General features: G+C 40.4%; 2 protein-coding genes across 2 annotated transcripts in view; one reads left to right on the forward strand and one right to left on the reverse strand.

The window, feature by feature from the left end:
• LOC118857686 (DNA polymerase zeta catalytic subunit-like) overlaps positions 1-19,969 on the forward strand; it is a 175,865-nt gene that overhangs the window by 52,288 nt on the left and 103,608 nt on the right. The window lies entirely within an intron of this gene.
• Positions 17,806-19,969, reverse strand: part of LOC118856569 (sodium-dependent glucose transporter 1-like) — a 32,228-nt gene continuing 30,064 nt past the window's right edge. Inside the window, exon 4 of the mRNA XM_036766942.1 lies at positions 17,806-19,683. Coding sequence (XP_036622837.1) covers positions 18,443-19,683 — 1,241 coding nt within the window. The 3' untranslated portion in view covers positions 17,806-18,442. The remainder of the gene's footprint in view (positions 19,684-19,969) is intronic.

Consider the following 19,969-nt stretch of genomic DNA (forward strand, 5'->3'; position numbering starts at 1 on the left):
TAGAAAAACCTTTCACTCAGTATGTTGATGAAAGGAGAGGACAGGCCAAGCCTCTTGCCTGTTTTCCAAAACAATTAGATTCTCTGACTGCTACAAGCCATTCCAATTGAGGAAGCTTCTAAACCTCTAGCAGACTGGCCCCTAGAAGCTCTGACTTGCCAGAGCACCTGGGAAGCAGAGGGCCACTGGTGCCTGGCTAACCACAGGCTCACCAAATATCAAACCTTGCTCTTAGATACCCCCGACCTAATTTGGATGTGCTACATACTCGTGAACCCTGAAGCAGTGTGGTACATAGAACAAGTGGTTAGGGGAACTAGATATGAAATAGCCATCTTTAATTCCCACTGGGGAAATTGTCCTTTATCTATACTCCTATACTGTCTGTTTGGTTGTTTGCTTAACCTCTTTGCCAGGTTTGTGTCCTCCAGGCTCCAAGCCATCAACTTCCAGGTGACCACTCAGACCGTGTACCCCTTGAACTGGACCCATCGAGGCAGGGACACTTCGACTCCCCTTGCCAGCAGGAAGCAGTTTCTGAAGCTGAGATCTTCATCCCTGACCCCAAAAGAATTTGGGTCCTATTTGTTTGAGGGGGGAATGATGAGGGCACAGTCTCTGGGAACCCCCTTGAATCTGGAATACAGTCTCTGGGAGCCCCCTTGAACTGTCCTTGAATCTTCCAACTGGATCTGGCCTTCCCCTAAGGCCACAAGCCTCACATTATCATTAGGCCCAAATCTCTACCTAGCCTCACCCTTTATTGTCCAGCTACTTCCCCACCCTTGATATATCAGTATCCATGCTTCAGCTACTTCCCATCCTTAATTCCATTCTCTAGGTTCCTGGACTCTGACCCCACCTTATCCTCCTTAGACTTCCCCTCAAGACCCTCCCTAAACCCCTCCTCTAGTCACCCCAGACCACCCCTCAATCCCTCCTACAATCTTTGTGTATGTAATCTCCATCTTGCCTCCATGAAGGTGCTCAGATTCAATCTAATTCAGTAGGTTGAATCTGGCTGGCTTGTGGAAACAGGAGTCACAAAGGGGGGGATTTCTTAAGACAGCCCATTATGGTGAATCCCTAATAAACTTTCTCTTTTCCCTTGGCTGAGAAGGCTTGAGTCGAATTCTTTCGGCAGGACCCAGCATGTTGGTATTTCGGGGTCTTGAGCACCCCTAGAAACCTGTGGTCCCCAACAATCATCATTTACAAAAACCTCTTCAGCTAATATGACAGAAAAGGAAAATTATAAATGTTGAAGAGGATGTGGGAAAATTGGGACACTTAATGCACAACTGGAGTTATGAACTGATCCAACCATTCTAGAGAGCAATTTGGAATTAATGCCCGAAGGGCTATAAAACTGTATATACCATACCCTCTTATCCACTAATAGGTCTATATAACAAGGACATTTTAAAAAAAGGTGGAGGGGTAGGGAGAAGGGAAGAGGACCTATTCATCCAAAAATATTTGTAGCAGCTCTTTTTGTGGTGGCAAAGAATTGGATATTGAGGGAATGCTTAACAATTGGGAATAGCTGAACAAGTTGTGGTATATGATTGTAATGTAATATTATTGTGCTCTAAGAATTGACAAGCAGGATGATTTCAGAATGACCTGCAAAGACTAGTGCAGAGTGAAGTGAGCAGAACCAGGACAACACTGTACACAGTAATAGCAAATACTGTAGGATGATCAACTGTGAATGATTGTTATTCCAACAACACAGCAATCCAAGACAATTCCAAAGGATTCTTGGCAAAAAATGCTCTCCATCTCCAGAGACAGAACTGATGGCATCTGAATACAGACTAAGTCATATTGTTTTTCACTTTTCTGTGTTGGGTTTTTTTCTTGGTCTATGTTTTCTTTTACAACATGAATAATATGGAATTATGTTGTGTATGATTGCACACATATAACCTCTATCAAATTGCTTAGCATCTCAGAAAGGGGGGAGTGGAAGGTAGGAGGGAGGGAATTTAGAACTCAAAATTTTAAAAAGCAAATGTTAAAAATTGTTTTTACTTGTAATTGGGGAAAAAATAAAATATCATTTACTGGTACTGCAAAAACCAAAAAAGTCATATCCAACTCTTCATGACCCCATGTGGGTTCTTCTTTGGCAAAGATAATGGAGTAATTTGCCATTTCCTTCTCCAGCTCATTTTGCAGATGAGGAACTGATGCAGACAAGGTTAAGTGACTTTCCCAGGGTCATACAGCTAAATAAGTGTCTAAAGCCAGATTTGAACTCTCAAAGATGAGTCTTCCTGACTCCAAGCCCAGCACTCCATCTGCTATGCCACCTCCATCCCAATGTTGACATTCTAGAGAGGGAAAGTAACATAAAAAACCCTGGCCCCATTTTTTAAGTTTAAAAAAACCCTAACTAATAACATGGCTTGTAAATGAATTTTAAATGTTTACTTCAATTAATAGTTCAATATACATTTTGGAAATGGATTTGGTGAGGCATAAGGGTGGGGCAGCTAGGTGGAAGTGAATAGAGTGCCAGGCCTGGAGTCAGGAAGACTTGACTTCAAATCCAGGCTTAAAAACTTTAGCTGTGTGACCCTAGTCATGTCACTTCACTCTGCCTCATTTTCCTCATCTGTAAAATGAGCTGAGAAGGAAATGGCAAACCACTTCAATAGCTTTGCCAAGAAAAACCAAAAAGAGGTCAAGAAGAATAGGATGTGACTGAAATAACTGAACAACAACATGTAAAGGGCAGCTAGAAGGGCGGCTGGGGCAGGAATGGTACTCATGCAGAAGGACAGCATGGAAGGGACATGGAGATCTCATTCTGGGCACAAGATGACAAAAGCTCACCTATCAGAGTTGGAGGGCCCAAGGACAAAGTCCAGGGTCCAGTGGAAGTAAGATAAGAACAGACAGAATCCAGACATGGTTTGTTGTTGCTCCTTCATTTTGAAGAGGACAAATGAAGTCATTTGGAAATAGCTGGGAAATGATGTGGAAGCCACACCACTTCATCATGGGAGCTTCCAGAATACCTCCTCCATAATACACAAAGCCCAGTACCTCAATACCTTCTTATAAGAAGTAGCTTTATCAAGGTCTAACAGTAGAGTGGTAGTGGTGCTATCTTGTGCTGGGGAGCGGAACTGTTACTTCTCTTCCTCTTCCCCTACTCTTAAGTGGACCAGATTCCCCTCCCACCCCACCCCCACCACACACACATACATGCCTTGTGGTCATGACTTTCTCTCCAGCCCATGTCTTGGATCTTCCGCCTTTGTACTGGCAGGGCTTTTCTCTGGAATAGAGCCAAGATAAATGGCAGAGATCCCATCCAACTCTCTACCAGCTATGGCATTTCAGCCACCCCAGCCCTCCTTACTTGTTCAGTTGGTGAGAGAGATCCTGGTACAAGTGATTTCTCTATCCTAGAAAACTGTAAAAATGAGAATAGTTTTTGCCTATGGCTCTGAGCCTTTGGCCAGAAACAATGCCCTAGCAAAATGCTCATATTCCCATTCCCATTCCCATTGTCTCTTTGTCTCTCTCTCTCTCTCTCTCTCTCTCTCTCTCTCTCTCTCTCTCTCTCCTCCCCCCTCTTCTTGTCTGTTTTCCCCCTTCCCCTCTCTCCCCTCTTTGTCTCTCTGTATCTGTTTTCACTTTCTCTCTCTGTGTCTCTATCTACTTCTTAGTGTTTCTCTCTATCTCTGACTTCCTTCCTACCCCCATCTTTTTCCCCTCTGTCTCCTTTCACTGTCTCTGACAGTCTCTGTCTCTAGCTCTCTCTCCCAGCATAAATTAGTGATACGATAGTTAACAGCACTAGCCATAACTACAAGCTTAAGAAATTTTTAAGAAACAGAAGCCTCTCAAGGATGGCATTGGGCTTCTACCCTCTCCAAAAAGAGAGGGCTGGAGAAAAGTAGAGAAGGGGAATGTTCGCTGGCTCTGGTCTCAGAAGTCCTGACCAGCTCCAACTCCCACAGCATGTGCTCTCTCACAGCCATCCGTGATTCATTCATACCATCTCAGTAAGTCAAAGTTTGGTCTACCGATCCCAACACTAGATCAAACTCTCCTTGGGTGGAGGAGTGGGAAACTCTGGGTGAATTTCCACCAGGCCATTGGGCGTTCATCTCTACTGTACTGGGCTTCTTGGCAACCCCAAGACAGCACTAAATATGAAATGACAGTCCTGGCTTATGTCCAGAAACTGAAGGAGAAAGGAGCTGGACATAGCTGTGAGTTGTGAGAAACACAGCTATGGGGATCTCAGGACTCCCTCGGCAGGATTAGACCCTGCAGAAGACCCATGTGATGGCCCCTTAACACTGCTGTGGGGATCACAGGACTCCATAGGCAGGGTCAGGAAGTAAGCCCCAGACCTGCATCCACAGCTCATTGCTTTCCTGGTTACATAACCTTAGAAAGATCCATGTGATAACCCACTCTCACTCAAAGAACTCAGAAACAGAGGGGGCAGAGAACACCCACACCAATACAGAAGCAGGTCTACCTTCCTTGTCTGAGCTAGATTAGTTTACATTCTTCATTTCCCTACATTCCCTTCTTAATTTATGTAGTTTACATAGGCATGGTAGTGAGAATACAGAAGCAGGAGTGAGGTTAACCAGTTCTACCTTCCTTGCCTGAGTTAGATTAGTTTACATTCTTCATTTCCCTACATTCCCTTCTTAGCTTGTGCAGATTGTGCAGATTATGTAGGCATGATAGTGAGGGTACTTGACCAGGGCAGGACCCCTCAGGCTTGAACCGATTGTCCCAGCCTAGCCAGGATGGCCATGGTCTTAGTAAGTGAGCTTCCTCACAGCTACTGATTTATCCCCAAATAATTTCTGTGGGAGTAAAACAAGATACCATAATATCCCTTCTTACAGTTGTGATAGCTACAAAATGTCCCCATTTCTTAGTTTCATTTCCTACATTGATTCAATAAATATCTATTAATAAGCATTTCTTATGGGCCAGAGATAAAAAATGAAAAAAAAAAAACTCCCTGACCTCAAGGAGTTTACATTTCAGTAGAAGTAACAAGATATGTGCACAAATAAATACAAAAGAGACTATCACTGCACAAGAACACAAAGTGAACTCAGAAGATACTTCCTTACGTCCTCACCTGTGCCTTTATGTTTTCACAGCTGACCCAGAGTCAAGGAGTGGGTCATTAAAAACCAAGGCAAAAAAGTGTTTGAGCCCCTCAAATTCTGTTAAGGAATTAAAAAGGTTTGCATGTATATACTTTTGGGGAATGGAGGAAAACAAACCAAAAAAAAAAAACCTACCTTACTGCTTATATAAAAACACATCTCAATCAATAATCCAAGCATTTTAGCCTCTACTACAGGGCTGTCCAAAACATGGCCTGCAGGCCACATGTGGCCCCAGTGCAGATTTTATGCAGCCCACCTGTGGGTTTTAATTTTCATGAGCAAAAAAATAAAACAATAATTTGCATGGAATGCGTATTAGATATTTTAATTCCATCACTAATAATAATCCCATTAATGTTAATTTTCTTTGGTGTTTTTAAGCAGTACTACAGACAGAACATATCACACAGAATTTTCAATCAATCAGGTGCGTTCCATCTGTACGATGCAGACTGGTCACCATGCACCTACCTTTATGCTGTTGTGTTGTCGCTTTGCTGTTTTGTGTTTGTTTTTGCGCTTCGCGCCTTTGCCTGTTGTACTGATGGTGTGCATTCCCCCACTTTCTATTAGTGTACTGTATTTTTTATTACTGGGTGCAGGCCTCGAATAATTATTTTATTTTAATGGGGCCCTAAGATAACCTAAGGTTGGACAGCCCTGATCTACTACATGCTAGGCACTGGGACAGTTGGTGACTCCAAAATCAGCCAGATGTTAATCAGTCTTTTTTTTTTATCAGTTTTCTTCTGGATCTGATTTACATATATAAAGTTGACTTTTAAAGCAAAAACTTACCAGTAACAAAGGTGATTTAATAAATGGCCTTCAGAATGTGGCAGGGAGGGGCAGCTAGATGGCGCAGTGAGTAGAGCACTGGCCCTGGAGTCAGGAGGACCTGAGTTCAAATCCGACCTCAGACACTTGACACATGTACTAGCTGTGTGACCTTGGGCAAGTCACTTAACCCCGATTGCCCTGCCAAAAAAAAAAAAAAAAGAACGTGGCAGGGAGTCTTACCCAGATGTCCATAAGATCTCCATAGATCCTAATAAGAAACAATGTGATTCATCCATTTTCAAAAGCGAAAGAGACTTCAATCATCATCCAGGGCCAGGGAACCTGCAGCCTCGAGCCTACATGTGGCCTTCTAGGTCCTCAAGTGCAGCCCTTTGATTGAATCCAAACTTCACAGAACAAATCCCCTTTTATTAAAGGATTTGTTCTGTAAAACTTGGACTCAGTCAAGGATCTAGAAGGCCACATGTGGCCTCAATGCTACAGGTTCCCCGCCCCTGGAGGGGTTGTATTTATACTTCTGCTCTTGCTATGTCTTCTTAGTAAATATCCTTGTTGTAAAAGCCAATTTATGTTAATTGGTTAAAGGATATTAGGATGCTTATTGAGAAAATATTAACTAGCACTGGTTAGATGATGTTGAGATAACTGGCAATTGATATCAGGAGGAACACACCAGGAAGGGGGCTTGAGCCAGTCATGTTACAGAAGAATGAACTTTACAACTCTTCAGGGCAAAAGCCTGAGGGAGAAATGTAGCCAGTGTTGCTTTGGGCAAACCAGTACCAGTGGGAGGCGGGACAAGGACCCCCAGAGCTCACCGGGCTACGTACACAAAATAATTACAAGGCATTTTTGTAAGGCCTGGGGGCTGCCAGTGCACAGAAACAGGCAGTCAGACCAGGGCAGAGCAGACAGAGTGGGACTTTTCTGAACACTGTGCCCCTGTAATGGAACATCAGGTTCTCTGGCTGCCGTGTCATGTAGTTAACTCAAACTGACTTTGTGATCCACAAAACCCCTAGAGTCTCATTAAGCCAGAGTCACCAAGTTTGAAGGGATTTTAGAGAGGACTGAAGCCAATTCCCCACTTTATAAATAAAACTGAGACCCAGAGAGCTTAAGTCCCTTTTCCAAGTTCACACAGAGAGTAAGTTGCAAAGGCTGAATTTGAACCCAGGACCCATTTCAAAATTCAGTATTTTTTCCTCTACCCCATGCTGCCTCCATTTTTTCCATGCTATCTGTTGGTCTAGTCATGCCTGTCCCATTCTGTACTTGTGTAATTAATTTTTTTATCCCAGAGAATTTTACATTTAAAGGTATTAAAGTCCACCTTATTGTATTTAATCTACATTCTATCTTGGATTGGAATCTTATTGAGATATCTTTGGAGCCATTAATTCTGGAATCCAAATATTAGATATAACCTCCAAATTTTCTACCAGCTGTGTACTTTATAAGCATGTCCACTCTACCTTTATCCAAGTTTTTGATTAAAATACTTAATTGAAAAGGGTCAAGGAAGGATCCCTCAGGTACTCCAAAAAAGCCATTAATTATGACTCTTTGGATCCAGCCATTTAACCAGTAACAAGTCCAACTAATTATACTATCATATAAACCACATCTTTTCATCTCATTCAATATTAACTTACATCTATTATGTAAAAGACATTGAAGATAAATACAAAGACCAAAACAAGACACTCTTTGTCCTCAAGGAGCTTACTTATTGCTTGTGGGGGATGTTACTTAACTGTGTATAAAAGAATAATACAAGGGAGTTTGAGGAGGAAGACAGTGGTAATAACTGGGGAATCTTGTTTTAGGAGATGGTACCTTGGATTCTAAGAGACGAAGATTTAGAGTGCATGAAATTTCATGCACGTGGGGCAGTCTGTGCAAATGGTGGTAGAAGGAATGTTGAGTTTGGGCAATAATCAGTATACTTCCAATCTGCCTAGATTATAGGGTATATGTGAGAATAATATGAAATACTAGAAAGATGGGAGGTTTGTTATGGAGGGCCTTAAGTGTCAAGCTGAGATTTTAAAATTTTTAATTTGTGCAACCCTGGGTCTCAACCCAAGAGAAGTGTGTAGAGGAAACTCTGTGCTACCTGTACATAGGGAAGATAGGAATATTTAGCGGAAGCTTGCTCCTCATCATAGCCCTGATTTCCAGCTTGTCAGCCAGGAGACTTCAGAGAAAGAATTTCCCCTTGGGTAAGATCAGAGTCTGTCTTTGCAGAGCCATGATCTTATCTCACTCCTACCTAAAGAACTCACTCATTCTTAGGTATTTTCGAGCATATTCTAAACTGCATAACTTCTCCAATTTTTGTTTGTTATTTGCTTAAATTTGGGTTTACTTTCCATTTAGTATTTGTGACGGTCTTTTGGGTAACCAGCATTTGGTGACAGAGCTAAGCTGGTTGATGTGAGCTGAAATGCTCCCTGCCCCTTCAGAGCAACAACGGAAGTGGTTTTTGTTTTGGGGAACCCCCCACCCAAATCATGTTCCTAGACCAGCAATATTTGAGGGGAGGGGCAGACAAAAAAATTCTAGTTCAACACCACCCTCAGAAAGTGAAGTATAGCCAACTTCCAGGCATTTTCTACTCTGCCTGATCCTCTCTCTACAAAGTCTCCCCCTCAGCCTGTGGCTGTCCCCACTCACCCAAGCTAGCTTGCTGGCAATGATGTAGACACTACCCTGGACACTAGCTCCACCTCACACAGATCCACAATGGCAGGTCAACATTCTCTCCACCAATTAGCAGTCCAGCTCTGAGAAATTCTCCCAGTGTCTAGGGAGCCCATGCCTCTGCAGGGTACTCACCCATCGGCTTATGATGAGCTTCTTGACAAAACAAAAAACTGCCAGTTTCTTCAAGGTCTGAACTCAACTCTGGAATTAGCCACCAGACTTGAAAGTATGTTATCAGTGTGGTAAACAAGCTAATATATTCATTTTTTGGTTGGTAGTTCAACTACCAAGTGGTAGGTCCTCAAAACAGGTAATTTTGGAGGATACCTCCATTTGGGGGATAGGGGTGGGGTGGGACAGGGAAGACAGGTTCCATTTTACACATTTCTTTGAGATACTATTGGGACATCTGGACAGAGATATTCACCAGACTATTGGTGCTAGAGCTCAGGAGAGGAATGAGGTCTCGAGATAAATACATTTGGAGGCCATTGTCATAGAGATGATCTTTGAACCCGTAGTAGCCAAGATCACAAAGAGTATATAAAGAGGAGTTCCACAACCACAATTATTCTTATCTGCTCTTTGACCATTTAACTCAAAACTAAAAAATACAATCAACTGAAGTACTTTGTTACTCAGTGTTAGTAAGCACTTATTAAGCACCCAGAACACACCAGGCACTGTGGATACAAAGACAGAATAACTGCCCTCACCCTCAGAAAGCTTATATTCCACTGGGGGGGGGGGAGGGGATATAACATGTACACAAACAAGTAAATACCGAATAGACACATATGTTCTGACTCAAGCCTGTCTTTACATTCTTATTCTTTATCACATGACCTCAATACATTCCAGCAAAACTGGTCAATTTGCTCTCTCATCTTTGCATGGACCATCCACTATGTATAGAATGTTCTGTCTCCTGACCTCTGCTTCTTGGCATCCCTAGGACTCCCTTCAACAGCCTGCTCAAGTGCCACCTCCTACACGAGGGCTTCCAGCCCTGGTTATTGGTGTTCTTCTCACAAAAAATAATTTTCTACATGTTTTTATTTACTTATCAGGGAAACTAAGGAGCAGAGTTTAAACTCTGAGAAGTAGAAGATTGGAAAGGTAGGAAAGGGGGCAGATCCCAAAATGCTTTCAGTGCCAAACAGAAGACTTTATATTTGACCTGAATGTAATAGAGAAACTAATGGAGTCTCTTTAGAAAGGGGGTGATGTGGTCAGATTGATACTTTGTAAAAATCACTCAGGCAGATGAGTGGAGGATGGATTGGGGTAGGGGAAGAGACCTGAGCAAGGGAGACCAATTAGGTCATTGAGAGGTGATGAGATTCTGAATTGCTGTTCAGTTGTGTTCAACTCTATCTACCTATTTTGACATGTTCTTGGCAGATACTGGAGTGATTTGCTATCTCCTTCTCTGGCTCATTTTACATATGAGGAATGGAGGCAAATAGGGTCAAATGACTTACCCAGGTCACACAGCCATTAAGTGTCTGAGGCTGGGTTTGAACTCGGCATCTTCCCACTGCATCACCCAGCTGCCTCAGGATCTAGACTAGGGAGGTGAGTGGAGAACAGGGGATGTATACCAGATGCTGTGAAGGTGGAAAAAGAATTTAGCAATGTACTGGCTATCTGGCAGTTCTCCATTTCTTCATCAGAATCAATTCTATCATCAGAATTTCACTTTTAGAACATGTCCTTGGAATATACGTACACATCCTTGGAATTAACTTCTGCAGAATTTTAAGGACATAGGATCCTATATATTTCTTTTTGCTAACTTTCAAACCTGCTTTATTAAAATCTAGGGTTACTGGTGGGACTGTCTTCTGCAACACTATTTCCAATTTTTATCACTGTATGGCTACAAGACTTGGAACACACATCTCCAAAGAAATGCAAATTAATATCCACACAGGCACAGGCTGGATAACAACAGGGAACATATAACCAATGAGGAACAGGAGTAAACTATCAGAGAAATACAAAATAGGAAAAGGAAGGAAAGTCATGGGGCAAGGGATGACAGGTGAACAGCCATTGGGATGATGGGGGAAAGTGAGGGAGACCTTCAGGATGTTGGGAAAACTTATGGAAGGCCACTGACTGACAAGAGCATAGATGGGCTGCCACCAGCACCAAGGGAGGGAACATCCAAACAATGAGATAATTTCAAATATATAGATTTTTTTTTACAACCTAATGGGTCTAACAACCTCAGTTTTTAAAATTTGTATTTCTTTTAATATTAGGTATTTGGAACATTTTTTGATATGGTTGTTGGTATTTACATTCTTTTTTTTTCTTGTTTGCTCATATCCTCTGACCACTTAGCTATTGCAGATATATATATATTTGTGTCATTTACTATGTATCTAGATATTAGATTTATCTGAGATAAATGATGCCAAAATTTGTGGTGATGTTTTTGATGGAATGCCATTTAAACCTGATTTCAGCAGCTAAGAAATCACAACTACCTAAACAATGAGAAAAATAAATAGCAATCCAAGGCTTCATCCAGTTTTTTATTCAAATAAATATTTTCAATGATATAAAGCCACATATACATTAATCAAATTCAAATATAAAAAATCCATTCAATCATACACTCTCCTCCCCATCTACTGAAAAAAACTTAGAATTTTTTAAAGTGTTCACAATAAAACCTGTCTAGAAGTGTGTTTGTAGGGAAAAATTCCTGTAATCCATGTCATTAACCCAAAGATGCATTGTGGGCATATTAACAATATTGTATGCAAAGGCCAGCTGTCAAGGCAGCTACTCTTGCATAGAATATTAGGCTTTCTTTCTAAACAGGTTTCACGATATTACCATCAAAGAGCACTGTGTAAAGTGGCATTGTGTTGTCACATAAAGATTGTATGAAGGGAAAAAACTACACACACACACACACACACACACACACACACAAAATCTGAGCCAAATAAACACAAGGCACAAAGCCATTACATTGATTTTCCTGACTAGCTAGGTCTTGTAGTATAGATTAAAATCTATTACAGTTAACTCCCAAAAGACTGTCCAGGATCTGTTGTATAACTGGAATTTTGTCATATATTTTACTAGGGGGAAAAAAAGGTCTATTGGCTAGGACTTGGAAATGTTTCAGTGCTATAACAATTTTAGTTCTGAATACATCTAGGAGTATTCAGTGGATCTTCAAGCAATGCCCAGAGGCCCTGTGTTAAGTGTGTGTCCCAGCTGACCATTACACTTCATTGTTAGAATATTTCACGAAAAGACTTCAGGAGGTTACAGCAACTGGCTATGACAGGATTATATGGTAAAGGTCTTCTTTGGAATTTGAAACTCATGAGGCTGTGGGCCAGCTCAGTAAGGCAAGCCTGAGTCTGTAACTCCACACAGGAGGAGACACACAACCCACAAAGCCAGGCAAGGAACCAGATGGGAAAAGCATCCCCAGTCACAACTCTCCCAATGGAAGCATGTGTGGATCTCCTGGTTCACCTCAGAGTAAGCTCTTCCTCTGAGGAGTTTCTAAAGGAAGCTATCCAGCACAACGCCAACAGCCCTCTCCACCTGAGCTGCCGAGATTTCTACACTGCCCCCATCTTTTTTCATGATGCTGTAGAATTCCTGCCTCTTTTGGATCCTCTGGTACTCTGCTGGGTGGACCTAGGTAACTGTCACAGATTACAACCTTCCAAAACTTGCACAGCTTGCAATTGCCTCATTTTACTAAAGATATGCAATGGGGGATGGACATTATGCTTGAGACCAACACTGACATTCTAGCTACAGAGCTGAGCAAATTGAGACACCTCAGGGAGATTGCTTTATTTAGCAATTGTCTTTCAGACCAGGTGGAGTATCTGTTTAGGGGTCTAAAGTGCTCCCTGGAGAGTCTGCAGCTTACTTACTGCTCTCTAACAAAGACCTAAGTTACCTGGCCAGAAGTCACCATAGCTGCCATCTCATAAAGATGATCTTGAAGAAAACAACATAACAAAACAAATAGACTCCTTCCTACTACTTTTAAACTCAGCCTCAAACTCACTGATGTGGCTGAATGTGACAATATGAGGGCTCAAGTGCACTGACTTTTATGAAACTTTGCCCTATCTATATTGCCGTACCAGGCTCTTCCATCTTGTTCTGTATAGCAACCCACTGTCAAGGACAAATATGTTCTTTTTCCTCGGGCCATGCCAGCTCAACCTGCCCCTGAGGGCAGTATGGCTTCCTGTCTTCCTGGATTGTTGCAAGAACCTGTCCCAGCATGGTCTTCTTCCTAGGTCATTGCAACCTTATACTGATAATGACAAATAGTCCTCTGTTCTCAAAGAGATGAAGAAAATGCAGATCACAAGAGGAGATTCTGCCATTGAGTATCCTCCCAAGCTTAACTTTGACATGGCTGGATATTTTGACCTATGGTAGTGGGCTAACTACTACAAATGGGAAGGACCTCATAGTTACATGGTACTAATGATGGTGGTTCAAGTTCTCATTTTTCAGAAAAACTTTTAAATATAATTTTGACCATTAAGGATGCGCAAATACACAAAATGAGAAATTAATCTCATCTAAAACACACAGCATTTTACAAAGGAGAACTACAAGGATTAACAGACAACTAAGGAACAAATGCCTAATTACTATTTTTATCTCAAATTGGAGACAATGTGTATCTAGTCATCACTCTCATGATCTCTGTGTAAAAATTCTTCATGTATTTCCATATTTTTACATATCATTCTAAATAAAGGCGTAGTTCAACCTTTTGTTTAAAAAAGAGGCAGCGGGCAGCTAGGTGGTGCAGTGGATAGAGCACTGACCCTGGAGTCAGGAGGGCCTGACTTCACATTGGGCCTCAGACACTTGACACTTACTAGCTGTGTGACGCTGGGCAAATCACTCAGCCCCAGTTGCCCTGCAGAAAACCCAAAACAAACAAAACAAAAAACCTAAGGTTTCATCTGTCTATCAATGATGTGCAAATACCACAGTACATGACGTCCTGCCTGGAGAGAACATCTTTTCTTAGGGGAAATCAAATCCTAGCAAAGAGTATTCATTACCCATGATGCCCAATGAAATCAAGTAGATAAACCCCAGAAGGGCTTAGATGAAACTGTTCAATATACATAGGATACCCCAGACTTCTGATGCCACTTTCCTTAATTCTGCTTAAGAATATTTTACCCAATATTTTGCAGAACATCATGATCAAAATTCCAAAACACAAGATGGCAGCACCTAGTAACTACAACAATCCAGGAAGAATACAGTAAGGTCAGATATTTCACATCATGCATAAGAGAGAGACAGAAAAATTCATATTAATTCAAGTGAATCAACACATTTCCTTTGGTGATACAGCAACCCAGAAACCACATTTCTTGGAAAGACAAGATGCTTATCAGTTCAGACTCACAGATTTAGAGCTCAAAGGGTCTTCAAAGATAATCCATTCCAACCTACTCAATTCTACAGATTAAGGACACAAACACATTTGTTTTAAGTTCTAGTCCAACTTATATGTTGCAAATCTACATGTGATATTAATGAGATGAAATGGGCTGAAAAATTTGTCTAGTGTACCAAGGTCTCAATACAATGGTGTGTTGAAATCCCATTTCTACTGGGGGAAAAAGTTTGATTATGAAAAAATAAAAGCAAAATGATAAAAATCCAGAACTACATAATCTCCAACACTATTTGTCCAGATATTAAAGAGTCTGATTTCAGGACCACCTACTTCACACCCAGAAAATTTCCATTGTTTATGTGGGTCTGCCCATTCAGTCACAACCAAACGGCATCAAAGGGGAGCAGTACTCCATTTAGAGATCATGAGCCCAAATTTATTTATTATATTCTAATAAAGTAAAAGGCATAATAGTAAAATAGCATGCCCACTGTAAGAAACTGGCAGGAAACGGGGTGTCAGGTAGAAAAACTTGAAAGTAGAATGGCCAAAGCAGAAATGGGAAGACGTGAGGGGACAAATTGAAACTGATCTCAGAAAAAAAAATATGGAAACTCTGAAAGGAACTTACAAAAACTTCTACATTTTAGTAAAAACAGTACTATCGTGAAACAATACTACAAAATTACAACATTCTAAAGATGATGTTCCATTTCTAATGGTTACTAATTGAAAAACTGAATTTCATTAAATTCAGTATATCTGGTTGAGGACATTAGGAAAGGAGGCATGTTCCTCAGTAAAGAAGCAGTTTCTTTATAAATCAAACTGGAAAAAAAATACCTAACACAGATATTTAAGCACAATTTTCTCTCAAATAGGTAATGAATTATGCAATGAAAACTCAATTATTCAAAATGCAAATGTCCAAAAAAGGGACTCTGAATTAAGTTATTTAGATGATCAGGTGTTTATATTAAAGAATAAGTCAACCATTCAACTAGGGGGAGAAAAGGAACTATAGCAATGCTGCTGGAGATGCACTTTCACTACAGAGAAAGACCAAGGTAGGGAGCATGGGGCTTGTACAAGTCCCAGCAGAAATCACGTAAGACATATTATATATATACAAACACTTAAGCCAAACTTCAGTTCAAATTTCTGTTCCTTAAATCTCATTTACTAATGCTTTCATTAGTAATAAGGTTGCTAATTTATGCAATAACATCAACATTGTAAAATCAATTTTGAAAGACTTAAGAACCCTGATCAATGAAACAACCAAACACCACTTCAGAGGCCCAAGGATGGAAGAATGTTAACCACCCTCCTGACAGAGAGAGGTTGCACTGATGTTCAGAACAAAACATACATTTCTGAATATTGCCAATTTGGGGATTGGTTTTGCCTGACAATGCTTATCTTCACACTATTCAGAAGCCCATGAACAATGTTTGATATTTCAAAAATAAAATCTGATTGGAAGTTTAAGAACAGTTCTAGTTCTTAAATAATGGGTTAATTGAAAATGTGCTTTGTAAAGGAACAAATGTCTTTAAATTACCACATCAACTGGAAATTTTTTATTACCAATAATGGTGATAAAATTACCGTTTTATTAATGCTTCAGGACCTCTTGACTAAAAGAATAAAACTAAAACAAGTCGGGTGGGGACGGTGCTGTCGTCTTCCCCATCCCTTTCTTTGTAGCCCTAGAAGGATAGAGAAATCCTTCACAGCAACCCTAGCACTAATTTCTAATTGTAGGCAGGGGAGGGGGAAAGGTAGTGCAGTTCTTAAGTGCTTAATAAATGTTTATTGCATCACACTTAATTTTTTTTCATTCAACAGAATGTTCGACTCTCTTGAACACCCTGAATGCTTACAGATGATGGGTATCATGACTCACTTCCCAGACAAGTGATTTTAGGATCATGAACTCCCAGCGATATAAGTTTCAATACTTCTCTTAACAATATGGAAAATATGATCTAGTTCTGGATATACATACATACATATATATATATATATATATATATATATATATAACCTGTATGGCCACCCACAACGCAGTCTATGATGGTGAGTAGCTTTTCAGGGAATTGTACGTACTTTATATTTTATACTTCCTGACATCTTTTGTTTTTCCTGTCTCTTCCTGGGCCCTAGCCAAACATGTCATTCACCCACGTATAAAAATAGCTGTGAGAAAGGTGTAATAGCCACCATTCTCCAGCTCAGCGTGCCCCTCTCCACTCACCTACTGGCATAATTGCTGTATTAATCTGATGCCCCCGAGACCTCTTATAGAGTGGAACAGCAAACGAAGCATCTGTAAGCTCACGGACAAGGGTAGCTATAGAAAGCACAAGAGTGTTTTTCTTCCCTTTTGTACCTCCCACCACTCTCCACCTAAGATTAAGGTCATTCAACGTGGCCTAAAGTAGTAAACAAGACAAAGAGTTCCAAGACTCAAAGGCTGCCTGCACTAGAACAAGGTGCGATGATGAAAGGGATACACATTTGAGCCCTAAAACCATCAGACGTTCACTGGGAAATCAGCACAGGTACACCATCTAGACCTAGGGAAAGGTAGAAACATAGAACCAGAAAATGTGATCCATTATGAAATCTGGCAAAAAAATACAGCGTGCATGAAGAGACACACTTTAAGCGGAGAAGTTAATAACTAAGGATTTTCCAGATTGTCCACTGTGAAGAACTCATCAAGTTTTCTATTATATATATATGTGTGTATATATATATATATATATATATGTGTGTGTGTGTGTATATATATATATGTGTATATATGTATATATATGTGTGTGTGTGTGTGTATATTTATATATATATATGAAAAAACCTTTAAAAGATGCTCTACTTCTTCTTCAAGGACCCCTGTGACACTGAGTCATATTCCAAACTTTCATTTGGTTTCCTGGGTATGCAATAACAGCAAGAGGCTTGTCCTGGAAAGGCAACAGGAACATATATCACTGCAAAGGTAAATCCCTTGTTTTAAATGAACTAGCACTCTGGGTTAATAGCTCAGTCTCTTATGAATACAGTTTTCAACCAAAACCTAGATGAACAGAAATAACTGAATTTCTAGCCTTGCAAAGCTTAGAAATAAATTTGTAGCAGAGATAAGTAATGGACCCTTAGAAGGTCCTTCCCTATTGGTCTAACTACCAATGTAGGAATACTCTATTTTTCAATAGCAAACATTTAGATATGCAAATTCCCCCTTCAAACTTAGAGAAAAATAATTAGTATAGAAAAATAAGGTACTAACTTTTCAGTAGTTTTTTTTTCTTTTAAATATAACTGTCAAGAGCATAAACTTCCCTATAACCGATGTAATTACTAATTAAGGATGTCCTCTTTAGACAATGACTGAAAGTATTAAAGTATGTGAAACCTTCAGGCCACCAAATTCATTCCCAAAAGCATAGCCTTAAAGTGATTTTGTCATTTCTATCTCTCTTCTTTCCACTTCTACTTTCCTCACAACCTCCCTTCTTTCTGGGAAGAATGGAATGGCCTTCATCAACAACCTGCATAGCTAAATTTAGTGCATTTTATTCTTTGAAGAATATCTCATTACCATACAAAGAATTTTAGAGACCTTAGTGATCAAAGTCAAATACTCTCATTTTTACAAGAAAACTAACACTAAGAGAAATTGAGTGAATTTAGGCAAGATCATGGAGCTAATTTGTGGTTAAAGTCATAACTGCAACCAAAGTCTCCTGACTCCCAATGCAGGGTTCTTCCCATCACACCGTATGTTTTCATTATTATCTGAAGCATACTCAATCAGAAATCAGAACCTATCATCATCATTTGTTCCAAGTTGAAGAGAAGTACAATTATCGGTACAGGTTAAAGAAGTTTTTCAAAGCAAAAAGTAGATTCTTTCATGAGGCTTTACAAACTCCTGTCAAATAGAACTGGTTATTTCCCAAATCCACTAGTAGTTTCTTGAATTCTAGACATTTACTCTGCTCTTCAATCACTCTCTTAATGTCTTTTGCTGGTAAGAAACTTCTTAAATATCTACGCCTTCTTTGCATCCTCTGAATGTAGGGGGCTACCTTACAGTAGAGTCACTTTACTAGTGACACCTGACCATACCTGAACTCCCTTTGTTGTCAAAGACTCTAGGCAGACATGACACACCAGAATTTTCCATTTTTTGTAATCAGAGCTAGAAGTGCCAAACCCTAAAATGTGTTTGAAAATCTGTTAATGATCTACTCTGATCTGCCTCCTTAAAGTCAATGGTTGTTAAAGGGAATCAATAACCAATCCATCTTTCACTCCATTAGTCATTCTTTTCCCTGTCTAGAGGGAGGGGCATCACAAGGGAGTTGCTAGTAATAACCAGAGAGGAAGTGAATGGTATGTTGTTTGACAAGAACTGGCTAGAGATTTCTGTGGGAGATTCTCTCAAAATTTTTCTAGATGTCTCTATTCCAGAATTCCTCATCATATCGCTCATTTCAAAGTCAACTTTGTTCCATTCTTCTTCAGCACCCTCTTCTCCATAATCATCCTCATCCTCATCATTAAACCTAGAGGTGGAGAGTAGTGCTTTCTGATCTTCACTCTTTCTACTTTCCTGAATCTTGCTATCAAGAGGTGCAGTGGCCAGTTTGTACATGATAGGAAACAAAACTCCGGTTGCAATAGCTGACCCCAAAGAAACATACAGAATCCCAGGAAGATGTGGATATTTTCCTTGAAGAGATCCAACCACCACAGGAAGGACCATCTCTCCCAGGGAAGCACCAATTACAAATAAAGAGGCAGATTTTCCTTTAATGGTCATGTACTGTTCAATCCAGGCAACACCACTGGGAAATGTAGTAGCCATTGAAGCCCCATACACTGCAGTTGCTACCCAAAGACAAATGTGGTTCTTATTGAAAATCACTAGAAGCAGGGAGGAAATCAAGCTGCCTGCATTGCTTAACACAATCATGGTCCCAGGGTGCAGACAAGTAGCAAAACAGATCGCCATGCCCCTGCAAGCAGCAAATGTCCCCCAGAAGGCAGAGTTCAAGCCTGCTGCTTGGCTTTCACTCATGCCAGCATGTAGTGTTCCAAAAGAAAAAACATAAGAGCCATACGTGACCTCTGCTCCTACATAAAAAAAGAAGAATATAAAAAGGAGCCCAAGAAGGGCATTCTGATATTTTGCAGTTCGAGACTTCTGAGCAGCTTCTTTCATCTTCTCTTGACTTGGAATTTTTTGGAAAAACAAAACAATAAAGAAGAAAAGCATCACCAAATTATAAGTTCCTATAAAAGCATAAGTCCATAGCAAATTCTTATTAGCAGGTATTCCAAATATAACTTCTAAGTCAGCAGCAGGTGGCAGGGTGAGCTCAGAGTGGTTTGACATGTCAGCTACTGTGTGGTTTTCAGAGGGCACAGCACTGCCCAAGGCCAACTTGGCCAGTAAGGGAGCCAAAACAGCCCCCAAGGCAAAAGTGAAATGCAAAGCCTGCAGATGTGGGGCTGCTTCACCTCTCCATATATCCAGGATGAGGACATTGCAACCTACAAATAATAAAAAGAAACATATTTTTGTGTTAAAAATTCTAAATATCTTAAAAGTCAATGTAGTAATTATCTTCAGAAGAGGTTCAGGTGTCAGAGATAGTATACTAGAAATATAAACTATAATTTGTTAAGCCAAGAGGAAGCCCAGCATAGAAGCCAGAGAGCCAGTTTGGGAGTCAGGAAGATCTGGGTTCAAGTCCTGTCTCTGATCCATACCAGCCACACGGTCCTGGGAAGCTCTCCAAGGCTCTTAAGTTGCAGAAAAATCACTAATATGCATTGC

The sequence above is a fragment of the Trichosurus vulpecula genome, chromosome 7 (assembly GCF_011100635.1).
Source record: "Trichosurus vulpecula isolate mTriVul1 chromosome 7, mTriVul1.pri, whole genome shotgun sequence".
In the NCBI taxonomy this organism is placed as follows: Eukaryota; Metazoa; Chordata; class Mammalia; order Diprotodontia; family Phalangeridae; genus Trichosurus; species Trichosurus vulpecula.